The sequence below is a fragment of the Festucalex cinctus genome, chromosome 2, assembly GCF_051991245.1.
Source record: "Festucalex cinctus isolate MCC-2025b chromosome 2, RoL_Fcin_1.0, whole genome shotgun sequence".
NCBI lineage: Eukaryota > Metazoa > Chordata > Actinopteri > Syngnathiformes > Syngnathidae > Festucalex > Festucalex cinctus.
This window is the reverse complement of record NC_135412.1, coordinates 28324834-28340112: the sequence shown is the minus strand read 5'-3', so window position 1 is coordinate 28340112 and position 15279 is coordinate 28324834. Positions and strand designations below refer to the sequence as shown.

General features: G+C 42.1%; 1 protein-coding gene across 1 annotated transcript; it reads left to right on the top strand.

The window, feature by feature from the left end:
• Positions 1-1440: 1440 nt before the first annotated feature.
• On the top strand, positions 1441-13825 carry LOC144014393 (metabotropic glutamate receptor 6-like). Its single transcript, XM_077514215.1, has 16 exons — positions 1441-1711; positions 3792-4456; positions 5095-5311; positions 5641-5776; positions 5853-6007; positions 6127-6267; positions 6327-6533; positions 6625-6764; positions 6834-6956; positions 7048-7312; positions 8914-9149; positions 10167-10328; positions 10398-10547; positions 12678-12818; positions 12903-13006; positions 13087-13825. The coding sequence occupies exons 2-15, from the start codon at positions 3983-3985 to the stop codon at positions 12990-12992; spliced, it is 2637 nt and encodes an 878-aa protein (XP_077370341.1). The 5' UTR covers positions 1441-1711; positions 3792-3982; the 3' UTR covers positions 12993-13006; positions 13087-13825.
• Positions 13826-15279: the final 1454 nt, after the last annotated feature.

Below are 15279 nucleotides of genomic sequence, written 5' to 3'. Positions count from 1 at the left end.
TAAACATAACTACATGCATTAAAGTAAAGCATTTAATAAATGTTTACATATGCCGTAGGTCATTTTTTCCCATTTTAAATTATGCAAATAATTAACTGATTAGAAAAAGCAGGATGAGCGTGTGCAGTGAATATAAATTTTTGAAGACATCCTCATAACATTAAATGTCGAAAAAATTAACACACAACAGGTGCGCTTCAAATTTATGGGCAAATTCTGTGGGGGGGGGCATTTTTACGTCAGTGATTAATCAAAATTCTAAGATGTGATTAATCTGATTAAAAAATTTAATCGTTTGACAGCTCTACTTATTTCATAAGCATTCCATACAATTCAGTAATTCACCGTATACATGCAGGGAGATAATGTTATGTGGAGTTATGTCGAACATTTATGAATCTTGAAAGCTATCTAGTTTGATACTCGAGTTGTGTTCTACCATTCACGTCTGTGTTTCCGAAGGGGTTGCCATTGACGTCACTTGTAGTCCGTTGAAGTCGGGGGTCCTTTGTTATTTTTCCGACTTCGCAAGTGGAATTTCCGAGTTCGAGGGGGCGTTATCAAGGCTCTATCGGTGACCCGGCACGATCGGTGACGCGCATGTGCAGAAGATCCCGCCATTTTGGATCGCCAACTCCGGCACCTTCACTAGAACAAAATACCTTTATATGCCTGCGCCATAGCGCGCGGTCGTAAAAACGTGATACAACATTGAAAATAAGATCTTAGATTGTTGATGCATTATAAAGAAACTATTTTAATTGTACAGGTTTTAAAGACGAACGTTTTACTTTTGACCCCATTACATTCCTAGTGAGTCTTCATTCTTATAATTTACGTTTAGTCCGCAGTAAAAAAAATTTTAAATTGTCTTTAGAACATAATGTGTGGCCAATATCATATGATAGGTTTTGAGGGTGGGTGAGGCAGGGGGGTCATTTAAAACACACACAGCGTAGACTTACTGTATAGTGCAACAATGCAGACTCACTATAATGTAATGAGGTCAAAAGTAAAATGTTAATCTTATAGGATTAAAATTTACTTAGTTACTTTAAAATGCATCAATAAGCTATTTTAAAATGCATCAATGATCTGTTTTTTTCATATTGTATCGTGTTGTTACGAACGCGCACTATCCCGTATGCATATAAAGGTATTTGTTCTAGTGTGGTTGCCGGAGTTGGCGATCCTAGATGGCGGGATCTTCCACGCATGCGCGTCACCGATCGTGCCGGCTCACCGATAGTCTTAACAGGCGTTTCCGTACACACTTCCTGGTTAGAACTCGGAAAAGCTCGGAAAAGTCCGACTTCTGAGTCCTGACCATCTTCGAATGCAGCAAAACCTCCCGATGTCACTCACTAGGCCACGCCCCTTAAAGGCACTCTTCAAAAAAATATTATAGTGTTTGTGAGCGAGTGAAACTTCATGGTTTAAATACTTTTATTATGTTATTTTAAAAAGTTTAAAAAGCGGGGATTTTGGTTGGTGAGAATTGTTTTAATGACATAATCTTCACCACCAGAGGTCAGTGTCGGCCAATGACAGCACTCCTGTAAAAGTCCGCGCACACACATTGTGCTGATTGGAGCGTCTGTTATGAGGTGGATAATTTCCCCATCCGCCAGGTGAGCTTGAACAGACCAGAACCTCCACAGTAGGGTAGCCAGGACGTGAGCCCCCCTGCCCGGGAGGAGGGACTTCCTGCGTAAGTAAGATTCTTCAACTACAACACGTTTGCACGACTGTAGTTTAATTATTATTGTTCTTAATAATTTATTTGGAAGTGTTATCTGACGTTGGTCCAGTCGAATGTAGACGATAATCCTGATTGCACCATGACAGCAGGTGGGGGTGGAGGGTTTCATTATATAATGAAAGTGCATTTTTTCATTGAAGTAATTTAAATAAAAATGTGCCTTAGGGTAAATATTCAACATGCTTAAGGTCAAATTGTATATCTTTATTTTAAAGGGAACTTGATTGAAAGCGGATTTTTTCTTCTTTTTTTTTTTTCTAAGTGAGGGATGGTCTGTGAGATTGAGCCCACTACCTCTCAATGCACTGAGGCAACCGGGCAAATTTGCAGCCTCTGATCTCGAATCAGAGGAGGGGTGACTGTGTAAAATTGTTATTACTCTGCTGCAAGTGTTTTTGATAAGCATGGCAAAGCAGTACATTGCTGTGAGCATCTGAGTGTGCTTTCACACACAGGCAGTGGACTTTTTTTTAATTATTATTATTATTATTATTATTATTATTTTTTTATACCGTGACGTCACACATCCTCCTGGATAGCAAAAGTGCAAATGGTTTAACACTACTAGTAAAGAAACCCTTAAGAAAACAGGACAAATATCTTGAATGATGAGCCTTCTATTTTACGATCGGAGTTTTAAATGTGTGAAGTGTCAGTCAAAAAGAAAATGTGAGTTGATGGAAACTGTTTTCAACAGTGCTTTGTAATTTACATTTGACAGGTAAGTGATTATAAATAGACAGAGTGGAAATTTAAACATGGCGTCTTGTTGGCAAATAACTGAATTGATGAGGTTCACATTGTGCTTTGCCACCATCTTTTGGCAATCAGGCCTTTTTTTTTTTGGTCTCGGTTATTTGCAGATTTTCCGGTATTTTCAACAGTACTTAACACTGTACAAAGTGAAGTAGTCCCTCCTCCATCATTGCGTTTTATGTTCTAGATCACCCCTACAAATGAAATAGTCAGTAAAGGAAGTACCCTATTAAAATACTCCATAGCCATGTTTTTTTTTTTATAGCATTTCTAGCACTTAGGTTTTTTTGTTTTGTTTTTTTTGTGTGTTTTTTTTGTTTTTTAAAGCTATTTAAACTCAAAGGGGAGGTCAACCATTTTTTTTTCTTTACAGTAATGTACAGTATGTGCAACGTGATTGGTTGTTCCCTGAGCACTGAGCAGCTACAATGTCATTTTACGTCGACAATAAATGGTAAAATGGCTGCCCCAATTACAGTTGTAATTCTTTAATTAACAAAATATACATGTTTCCTCCTCTAAACATCATTAAGCATATAATTTATAAATTTATTTAAGGCAAGTTGTAAAATGTCGAGTCCTCTTGTTAATCTTTACTGTTTCTATTGTCTCAAATATTTGCCAATTTCGACACTGTAAATGTATAGGATCATATGCCAAGAAACGTTTCTTGGGAGGAGCAATACGGTGGCCTTTGACTTCAAAAGTCTTGGCCTATCGGCTATCCAGCTGTTAGGTTTACACACCAAAACATAATAGAATGACAACACAAGGATGAGAAGACAAGACTTATTCGTTTTTACTCATAGCGAGGAGAGTAGAGTTGCCAGGTACAAGCTGTCAAAGATGCTCTGGCAATTCTCGTGTCCTCTCTTTTTATTGGGGATTGTTCCCTATCCGGTTACAAAAAATAGCGTTGCACTACTAAGGGGTGGGAAAGTGCAATAGTGCAACACTGTATTATCTTAAAATAACATATCTGTCTGCTTGGATGTAAGTGTGTTGCAAATAAGCATGTGATAATCCATTAGCAGTGAAAGTTCTCGTTTCGCTTCTGCCCCAGACGGTGTGACTCATTTTAAACACAGCCACATTGTCTGGTACAGTTCATCTGAAGAAAGCAATTCATTTAAAGTTTACATGAGTGTAAAGCATTTTAGCAAATACATATAATATATACACTTTAAACTTAACACCAGCCATATATTCAGATCAGTGTAAAAACTAGAATGACTTGAACTACTTCCTGTTTTCATTCTTCTTTCAAATGTAGTGTCAAGCAATAGTGTGGTGCCATCTTCTGGAATTACACAAAAATAACCGAGGCGGAACACGATAGAAGCAGTATTAAAGCAATCCATGAACCTGGAACCCGCGATGAAGAGGGGATTACTTGTATTGATTGTTCCCAGGCACCACACACGAGCAGGATGAAGATAGTCAAGTGAACATCATCGCATAAGAATGCCATTGTCCATCCTCCTCTTCCTCCTGGATCTCTCGGTCCGCGTGCGGGCCTCCCACCAACATTTCCACCCGCACTCCATCAAGATCCCGGGCGACATCACCCTGGGTGGCCTGTTCCCCATCCACGCCCGCGGGCCCCACGGCCTGCCCTGCGGCGAACTGAAGAAGGAGAAGGGCATCCACCGCATGGAGGCCATGTTGTACGCACTGGACCAGATCAACGCCGAGCCCTCGCTGCTGCCCAACATCACGCTGGGCGCTCGCATCCTGGACACGTGCTCGCGGGACACCTACGCCCTGGAGCAGTCGCTGACGTTCGTGCAGGCGCTCATCCAGAAGGACACGTCCGACATTCGCTGCGCCGACGGCCGGCCGCCCGTCATCCGGAAGCCCGAGCGCGTGGTGGCGGTCATCGGCGCCTCGGCGAGCTCCGTGTCCATCATGGTGGCCAACATCCTGCGCCTCTTTGAGGTAATCCCTCGACTGGTCAGCAGCCAGTGGCATATAGTCGCCACTCGCCAGTCAGTAGCAGGGCACATATAAATAAACACTATCATATGTTTTGGTTATGTAAAAACACAGACCGACAGTCTGCACATGCTGGATTAATTTGGGAGCAATTAGTGTCTGCTTTGTTGCTGCTTTTAATGTTTTTTAATGACTGTGTATGTGTGTGCCCAAGCAGGGCAAAGAGCATAACAAGCAATCAGTTGAAACTTGAAAGATGGCCGTAATAAGAAGCGATAACAGACTAACATGAATATGGTCACCATGGTAACCTTCTGCTCATCACATTTTGCTGCCATCAAATGTCGCGTTTTTAGTTATTGTGAGTCTTTTGTGCGAAAGTGCTTGTGTTACAACACGCACTAATCTCACACACCGTGTGTCCTAATGTGATTGTTACTCCCTTGATTGAAGCGTGACACACATTTGGGCTGTTGCGCAACTTTAATCCTTTTGACTGTCGTTTGTCCTTGTCTGTGTAAATATGTCTGTCCATTCACACACAGACTGTTAACATCTGTTTTTTCCATTCACACATACACACAATGTAAACTTTCTTTCCAATCTGGATTGGTTGTTGACGCGTTCTGCCTCTCATTCAGATCCCTCAGGTGAGCTATGCCTCGACGGCTCCGGAACTGAGTGACAACAACCGCTACGACTTCTTCTCCCGAGTGGTCCCGCCGGACTCGTACCAGGCGCAGGCTATGTTGGACATCGTCAAAGCTCTGGGCTGGAACTACGTGTCGACGTTGGCGTCCGAGGGAAACTATGGCGAGAGCGGAGTGGATGCCTTCGTGCAGATCTCAAGGGAGGCCGGTAAGGTGCCTGTCCATTCACATACGCATTTATTGTGTGCGTCTCTCCATTCACATATTATATAGTTTACAGTATACAATTGATTTAAAATTCATGGTTGTGTTCTATTACAATGTAATAGACATGTAATAAGCGTGGTGTCTGAATGGGTGACTGTGAGGCTTAAATTGTATAGCTCTTTGGGCACCAAATGGTATAGTTAAAGCGCTATATATATATATAAATAAATAAAACGCAGTCCAGTAAAAGCAGAGTCTTATTACAATGTAATAAGCATGACTCTTAGTATTACAATGTAATAAGCCAGTGCATTGACATGTTTGTCCCAGGCGGCGTGTGTATTGCCCAGTCGGTGAAAATTCCCCGTGAGCCAACAGACGGCGAGTTCGACAAGATTGTCAATCGTTTGATGGAGACCAGCAACGCCAGGGGGGTCATCATCTTTGCCAACGAGGACGATATCAAGTAAATACTTGCTGCCGAATTGGTCCCATCCTTGGGGCACCCCACCCACTTACCAAGCCCCTTGTGCTTGTGACAGACAGGTCCTGGAGGCGGCCAAGCGTGCCAACTTGACGGGACACTTCCTGTTTGTGGGCTCCGACAGCTGGGGGGCGAAAAGCTCGCCCGTCATGGAGCTGGAGGACGTCGCCGAGGGGGCCGTCACCATCCTGCCCAAACGAGCGTCCATCGACCGTAAGAACACAGACTGTGTTGGACTTCACTTTGCTTCATCTTTCTTTCCTTTGATCGTTCCTCTGGACTTCACGACTCTGGCGGGACTGGTGTACTGAATATGTGAATGTGTGTTCAAGGCTTTGATCACTACTTCACGTCTCGCTCTCTGGAGAACAATCGCAGAAATATTTGGTTCAATGAGTTCTGGGAAGACGACTTCCGTTGTAAACTCACCCGACCTGGAGTCGAGGTGGACCCCAGCAAGAAGAAATGCACAGGTGGGCTCAAATTCTTTTTTTGGATGTCGACCTATCACAACCTCCACAAACCCCCGCAGGGCAGGAGAGAATCGGCCGGGACTCTCCGTACGAGCAGGAGGGCAAGGTTCAGTTTGTGATCGACGCCGTGTATGCCGTCGCCTACGCCCTGCACAGCATGCAGCAACAGCTCTGTGGCGACCAATCGGACGGCGGCGTGTGCAGCGCCATGGACCCCGTGGAGGGTCGCGCCTTGCTCGACTACATCCGGGACGTCAACTTCAACGGTCCGTCCGTTGACGTACATTGAAAAACGTGTCTGTGCGGATACACGGAGCAAAGTTGAGTTGAGGGGGCGTATCTTATTCCCCCCACCAGGAAGTGCAGGCACCAGCGTCTTGTTCAACGAGAACGGAGACGCTCCCGGCCGTTACGACATCTTCCAGTTCCAGATGACCAATCACAGTCATCCTGGCTACCACGTCATCGGCCAGTGGACCAACAACCTGCGTCTCAACGTAAGGCTCCCGTCGGTCCCAAACGGACGTGGCCAATCATGTGACCGTGTGAATGTTTGTGTGTGTCAGCTGGACGAGATGCAGTGGTCTGGAGGAGAGAAGTCACTTCCAGACTCCATTTGCAGTTTCCCTTGTCAGCCAGGAGAGAGGAAGAAGATGGTCAAGGGGGTCCCCTGTTGTTGGCACTGTGAGGTAATCTCCTCTATGTCTGTTTGCATGTATGAGAGTGAAAAATAAAAGTAAAGTACAGAAACCTGAAAGTCCTCACCCTCCCTTGCTTCAGCTCTGTGACGGCTATCAGTACCAAGCGGACCAGTTCACCTGTGAGACGTGTCCGTCGGACATGCGGCCGGTTCCCAACAGGACCGCGTGTCGTCCTACGCCCATCATCAAGCTGGAGTGGAACTCGCCCTGGGCCCTTGTACCCGCCTCCCTTTCCATGCTCGGGATCCTGGCGACCTGCACGGTGGTCATCACCTTCATCCGATTTAACGACACGCCCATTGTCAGAGCGTCTGGGCGGGAGCTCAGCTACGTTTTACTGACAGGTTGGTGACATGCGCAAAAAGTGTTTCACACTAAGAACAGGTACACACTCAAGACTGGTACACACTAAAGACAGCCAGGTACACACTGAAGACAGGGGACACAGTCAAGGCTGTTACACACTAAAGAAAGGTACACAGTAAAGACAAGAGCACACAAGGACAGGTACACACTCAAGACTGGTACACACTAAAGAAAGGTATACACTCAAGCCCGGTACACACTCAAGAAAGGTGCACACTAAAGACAGGCACACAGTCATGAATGGTATACACAAAAGAAAGGTACACACTAAAGACTGGTACACACTCAAGACTGGTACAATCTAAAGAAAGGAACACACTCAAGCCGGGTACACACTAAAGACAGGCACACAGTCAAGACTGGTACACACTAAGGACAGGTGTACACTAAAGACAGGGGCACAGTCAAGACTGGTACACACAAAAGAAAGGTACACACCCAAGACTGGTAGACACAAAAGAAAGGTACACACTCAAGACTGGTAGACACAAAAGAAAGGTACACACTCAAGACTGGTACACACTCAAGACTGGTACATACTCAAGTGGTACACACTCAAGACTGGTACAAACTAAAGAAAGGCACACAGTCAAGACTGGTACACACTAAAGAAAGGTACACACCCAAGACTGGTAAACACAAAAGAAAGGTCCACACTCAAGACTGGTACACACTTAAGACTGGTACATACTCAAGTGGTACACACTCAAGACTGGTACAAACTAAAGAAAGACACACAGTCAAGACTGGTACACACTAAAGAAAGGTGCACACTAAAGACAGGCACACAGTCAATACTGGTACACACTAAGGACAGGTACACACACAAGACTGGTACACACTAAAGACAGGTGCATACGCTCAAAACTGGCACGCACACACACACACACACACGAGACTGTTGCATGCTCAAGACTGGTGCATGTTCAAGACTGGTGCACACTAAAGACAGGTACACACTTAAGACACACTGGTACACATTTGGTACACACTAAGGCCGGATGCATAGTCAAGACTGGTACACATACAAGGCAGGTTGCACACTAAAGGTACACATGCAAGACTGGCACATACAGGACTGTCTCATAAAATTATAATATTGTGATCAAGTCCATTATTTTCTGTAATGCAATTAAATAAGCAAAAATGCCATACATTCTGGATTCATTACAAATCAACTGAAATATTGCAAGCCTTTTCATTATTTTAATATTGCTGATTATGGCTTACAGCTTAAGAAAACTCAAATATCCTATCTCAAAATATTAGAATATTTCCTCAGACCAAGTAAACAAAATGCCTTAATCAGTGATATTAAAACAATAAAAGGCTTGCAATATTTCAGTTGACTTGTAATGAATCCAGAATGTATGGCATTTTTGCTTATTTAATTGCATTACAGAAAATAATGGCCTTTATCACAATATTCTAATTTTCTGAGACAGTCCTGTACAAGACTGGTGCCCACTGACAGGGATGAGCTGACCCCAACCAAAAAAAAAGTCCCATCAAAATATAAATAATATAAGTACGTACAAAAGCCTTTGCTGATGTATGATGACATGATGTCCTCTGTCAGGGATCTTTTTGATCTATTTGATCACGTTCCTGATGATCGCCGAGCCCGGCGTGGTCGTTTGTGCGTTCCGCCGCCTCCTGCTGGGCCTGGGCATGGCCATCACGTACTCCGCCATGTTGACCAAAACCAACCGCATCTATCGCATCTTCGAACAGGGCAAGCGATCGGTGACGCCGCCCAAGTTCATCAGCCCCACCTCGCAGCTGCTCATCACCTTCATCCTCGTCTCCGTACAGGTGAGAACAACCACTTCCTCTTTTTGCCAGAGTCTCGTATACTGGGGAATTGTTGTTGGTGTTGTTTCCAGGTGTTCCTGATGAATAAATGTTTTGCATAGCGGCCGGTCATCCACCTGCCTGGTGACAAATGGCTTGATTAGTCAGTTGATTGGTTGGTTGATTTAGTAGGATGGTCAGTACATTTGTTGGTTGATCGATTGGTCAGTTGGTTGGTCGGTCAATTGTTTGGTAGGTTCATCAATTAGTTGACGGATTGTCAATCTATTGTTTGGTTGGTCAATTAATAGATTGTTGATTCGTAGGTTAGTTGGTTCTTCAATTGATTACTCGTTTGGCTTTTAGTTCATTAGTCCATTAATTAATTGGTTGGTTGGTTCTTGGTTGGTTGGTTGGTTCGTTTGGAAGGTTGATGAGTTAAATTACATGGTTGATCAGTTGGTTGGCTGGCTGATCAATTCATTGACTGATCATTTGGTTATTTAGTCTGATTGGTTAGTTGGTTGGTCAGATGATTGGTTGGCTGGTCGGTTGGTTGTTATTGTAGATTGGTCAATTGGCTGGTTGACCAACTGGTCGATTAGTTGGTTTGTTGGTCAAGTGGTTGTTGGGCTGGTCAGTTGATTGGTTTTGTTTATTGAATATTTCTTCAAATGAAGGTTAATTGGTTGGTTGGTTGGTTGGTTGGTTGGATCATTGTCACTGTGTTGTTTGGTTGGTCGATTGATTGGTTTCTTGGTTGGTGTCAGTTGATTGGCTGACTGGATGATTGGTTGGTTGCTAGTTAATCAGTACATTAATTGGTAGGTTGGATTGTTTGGTTGGTCAATTGCTTCATTGGTTGATAGAGTTTATCTTTTTATTAACATATTCCATTTGCCTCTATTCAGCTTCGTGGATAACCATGGCCAGGGTGACTGACAATCAATACACAGATGTGTGACTCAGGTGTGTGTGTGTGTGTGTGTGTGTGGGTGGGTGGGTGTGTGTGTGTGTGTGTTTGTGTGTGCGTGTCAGGTGTTAGGCGTGTTTGTGTGGTTCGCCGTGGTGCCGCCTCACACCATCGTCGACTACGAGGAGCTCCGTCCCCCAAACCCTGACTTGGCCCGAGGAATTCTCAAGTGTGACATGTCGGACCTGTCAATCATCTGCTGCTTGGGCTACAGTATCCTGCTCATGGTAAGAGGTCAAGCAAGCCCCGCCCACTGAGCGGAGCAACCGCATGACCCGCTACATTTGCCCTGCTAGGTGACGTGCACCGTGTACGCCGTGAAAAGCCGCGGAGTCCCGGAGACTTTTAACGAGGCAAAGCCCATCGGCTTCACCATGTACACCACCTGCATCGTCTGGCTGGCCTTCGTGCCCATCTTCTTCGGTACGGCACAATCCACAGAAAAGGTACGAACGCACACCAGGACACTAATAGATTGAGCTCAGGCGAAGTGCTAACTAGGGCCAGACTGATAATGGATTTATTTATTTATTTTTTTAAACCAATGGCGATATAAATATTTAGCAGAATAGAATTCCGATTAATCGGCCAATTAATGATTAATTAAAAATATATATAATGAATGAAATAACTTTTTTGGGTGCCTTACAACAATGACAAAATTTTCCTTTTACTGAACTTAATCTTCTTCACTGTTTTTGCCTTTTTCGCCACACTTTCAACAACTTTCCCATCTTTCATATGGACCGAGGTTTGGTTTATCCAATCAAATAAACAAGTAAGACAGAAAATGAACTTGCATTATTAATCAGCAATACCAATACAAAATATGCATGTGAGGGGCAGACATTTATATGTCCACTTGGGGTCACCATCCTCACATTCTCCACTGTAGTATCTGTGACTTTTAATGTGTGTGGCTTTAAAAGGCAGGGGCTGAGCTGTTCAGTGATGTGGGAATCAATAGTCAAGTTTACATTCAGTTGTTTCAAGTTTTTTAAGCGAATTTACTGAAAATGCACAAAACAGACATGAGACTTATGCCTGTTTCCATCTGTTCTTCTTTTCCGAATATTGAGAGGGGGCTCCGCCGCTGTAGGTGGCAGTATACACCTTAGAGATGTGATCCACCGATAATTTAAAAGAAGAGAAGAAAACCAGGAAGCGACTGCGCCATGCGATGATGTCATTGCTTTTGTAATTCTTGATAAACTATAGTGTTTGTTTGCTGCTTTCCATCTAAAATAGTATTAATATTCGCCTCTTTAATTAATTCCAAAAAGATTTCTGTTTCATCGTCCTCGCCACACACACCTTAATTTACTGTCCGCCGTTGCTTTGTGACTACAAACATACGTGTGACTGTGACGTAATATCTGGTCAAAACGTGTGACGTTTATCCAGTCTTGTCAGCGTTTATTCTCAAAACTTGTTTCTTTAGTCAAAATTTATATTTTCCTTTTTTTTTTTTTTTTTTTTTTTTTTTTTTTGTTGATACACTTCAAAATCCACACCTGCAAACGTAAACTTTTTTTTGAGAATTTTGGGCCCTTTTTCGAATTTCTAGCGTTTTCATTCAGTTGTATTTTCGCATTTCTTGAAAATTCGAATAAAAATGGGTGGGTGTCAAAAATAAAAATTGTCTAATAATTAGCCAGTCTGCACATGAAGTCCCTGGGCGTCGGTTGTGGTCATTGCAGTTTGTGAATGAGTGTGCTTATTACATGTTTAAGTAAGTATTTTTATTACATTGGTGCCTTGGAGATAGGTTGAGAACCTTGATTTTGTGTGTGTGTTTTTTTTTTTTTATTTTTTTTTTTTTAGATACCAATTATTGTTGCTGTTGTTGTTGTCTTGAGATACAAGAAAACATTTTAGATACGAATATGCCTCACTGCTAGACTGCAGCATGAACTGACAGCGGCCAGATCTTGTGAAGTTAAGTTTGCTGCTGCCATCTAGTGGCAGAGTAGATGTAATCGAGTACAACGGAATCAGTCGTGATTTATTGAAAGCTTTCTTCCTCCTGCTGAGTGTTTTTTTCTTCTTTTTTTTTCTTTAAAGCCCCAGGGGTGGGTGGTTCAGTCTTAGGTCAGGAAAGCCGACTTTTAATGGACTTTAGAAGTGTTGGAGTCATCTAAGCACACCAGCTGGGATTGTACAGATTAGAATTATAATCTCATTTGATGCAGGCTGTAATTATGGAAGCAAGCAGCTTGTTTCTGTCTAGTCCAGAGCTCGTAATCAGGTGAATCCTGCTTGTTGCGGATGTTAGTTTTATAGGTGCATATTTAAAATCTGACAGCACACATAAAAAAACATAAATCACAAAAAAATATAGAAATAACCTTAAATAACTTTTATGAGATTAGATCAAATAAGATGTATTCGATGTAATATGGATATGCATTTACACAGGCTCCCTCAAGTGGTTCATGAGAGAATCTCGCCTAAGTACAGTTGCGTTATTTCATTTTGATACATTAGCAAAAAAAATAATAATAATTTTAGGTTGTACTGGTTGTTTGTAATCTAGATTCAATTTTTAGCCTTCTCAAAGTGTGTCCTCCCTTCAGATGTTCATCCAGACGGCGACTTTGACCGTGTCCATGACTCTCAGCGCTTCCGTCTCCCTCGGGATGCTCTACATTCCCAAAGTGTACGTCATCCTCTTCCAGCCCGAGCACAACATCCAGAAGAGGAAGAGGAGCTTCAAGGTGACGAGGAGGAGCAGGAAGGCGACGAGGTGACGTTCCCGTGCGGTCGAGTCGTCTCCGATCTTGATGCCCGTTTTCTGGTAGGGTGTTGTCCAGGCTGCTCAGCTGTCTCATAAGTCCATCAAGGAGAATCAGAACGGAAAGATCAAGTTTGAGCCCGACAGAACGCAGTAAATTGAAGGATGAAGGTGCTAAGAAACACTCTTGCTTGGGTAAAAAGGTGGAAAGATGGCGTGAGGCATTTCAGTTTGTGCTGTTTTTTTCACAGGATGCCGTTTGACCAATCACCACCTGATGACATCGCTGTCATGTGTTCGCTCATCTGCAAATGGCTCCATTTGAAATTGTTGTATTGATAAATGAAGCTATCGTTCAACGTGTCCATAGGTTTCTTCCTTTTGATGGAATGAACAAGGAAAGGTTTGATCGTGCTTAAATTTCTTTGTCATGGTGTCTCCACTGATTATGACGTCATTTGTGAAACGCGATCGGGTCCTATCAGGTAAGCAGCCTTTTAAGTGCCACGCATGCTAGCAACGCTTAATGATTAATCAGCGATTGATGACATCAGGAAGCCAGATACTCTCCTGACACCCTTGACAAGTTCAACTATTTAGTGAGTGTAGATTATCCCCCACACAGGGGCTCAAATTTATTTTATTTTGATTATACATAATACAGTGTTATATATCTTCTTCTTTTTTCTTTTTTTTTAATGCGTAACAAAAAAAATGGTGGCGCCTGTGTGGGCTGAAATACATTATTCGCATTTCCGTTAATCAATGGGGAAAATTCTGATGCCGAGTTCAGACGGTCTACTGTGATTTCTCGTGTCTATCTACATGTAGTAAGCAGGGGTGTGCCAAAAAATCGATTCATAAAAGAATCGAGATTCTCATTTATTAATCGAATCGTTATTTAATATCCAAAAATCTATTTTATTTAAATTAGAAATGAAGAAGAAAGGGAAAAGGCAGTTGTAGCCCACATGCTGTTTTTGTGGAAAAAGGCACTTATAATACAAAATTAATAAATGTTTAAACAAAACAAAAACACTTTAATGTCTCTATTTGTCATTTTGTCTTGCAAAGCAGACTGGAGTAGATCATGACAATGTTGTGCATATCTGTAAATTGAACCAGAAATCAATTGTCGATCAAATAATTTTGAATCGTAAATCCTTTGAATCGAGAATCGAAAATCGATTCTGAATCGAATCATGAGACAGTCAAAGATTCCCAGCCCTAGTAGTATGTATTTATTACACTCACAGAAATATTTAAGCCTAACATTTAAGATTTATGTAATTTTATTACATGACAAATTCCCATTTACTTTTTTTTTTTTTTTTTTTTTTTTACATAATTTTAACACAAACCTACCAAATAAAACTTATGTGATACATATTCATTAGTGTAATAAAGCCTATTTGAAATGCATAATCCTCAGATTTATGTATTTGGTATTAATAAAGTATAATTACCCCAAGTAATAATGATAGTATTTATTTAAAATACATCAAGTATATTGTTTGAATTGCATAATTATCAGGTTATGTATTCAAAATGAAAAGCATATAATTGTTTGAATTACATTTTATTTATCATATGTAATACACCAAATTATTCAAAATAATTCATTTGTGTAAGTATTTTCCATTCAGTACAAATGAAAAATCGGACCACCTTGTTGATTTAACAGATTAATTATAATTCACATTTGTCCAGTCAAGACTTGGGATAGCCACTGTTAACCTTTAAATAATCCAATAGATTTAAATGCATAAAAATTACTTCTGCCATGAATCATTTCTGTGAGTTTATACTGCCTCCTGGTGGCCAAGGCGTGCACACCAGAATGAAAAGCACAATGCCCGGTAAATAATCAAGATGCACAAATCATTTAACACTCTTTACAAATGTAATTATATTATTACAGTATATGACGAACAATACTGCAAAGTCATAGTTTTGTTAATTTAAAAAAAAAAAAGTTACTTTTGGGGCACTGGAATGGAATAACGGCATTACCACTTGATATTGCTTTGAATATGTAATGTGAGAACGATTCCGATCGCAGCCACAAAAGCCCACCTCAGAGCTAAACGGCGCATGAAAGGCCACGGGCGGCGGTTGCCTGGCAACAGCATGCCCATTGGAAACAGCGAGTGGAGTCAAACAGCACGAATCACTTTCAGATCCGTCTCGCCGAAGGCGCGCGGGCACCGAGTTCAGACACGCCTCAACGCGCTTCCACTGAGTGACCGTCATTAGCGTTTTGCACTTGACTTCCCCGTTAGTGTTTGACACCATTTGGAGACATTTTACCACGGCTCAACCAAACGTTTTGGGGGAAAAAACAGCCACTGAAGCACTTGAACTTAGCGACATGACCGACAAAAAAAAGTCTCGAAGCCATGCCTGAAAATAAACAGGAAGTCAGCCATTTTGATTTGAAGTAA

Coding starts and splice junctions, on each gene's coding strand:
- LOC144014393 (XM_077514215.1), top strand. CDS start 3,983: ATGCCATTGTCCATCCTCCTCTTCCTCCTGGATCTCTCGGTCCGCGTG. Junction 5,312..5,640: donor GCAGATCTCAAGGGAGGCCG/GTAAGGTGCCTG, acceptor TGTTTGTCCCAG/GCGGCGTGTGTATTGCCCAG. Junction 10,548..12,677: donor CGGCACAATCCACAGAAAAG/GTACGAACGCAC, acceptor TCCTCCCTTCAG/ATGTTCATCCAGACGGCGAC.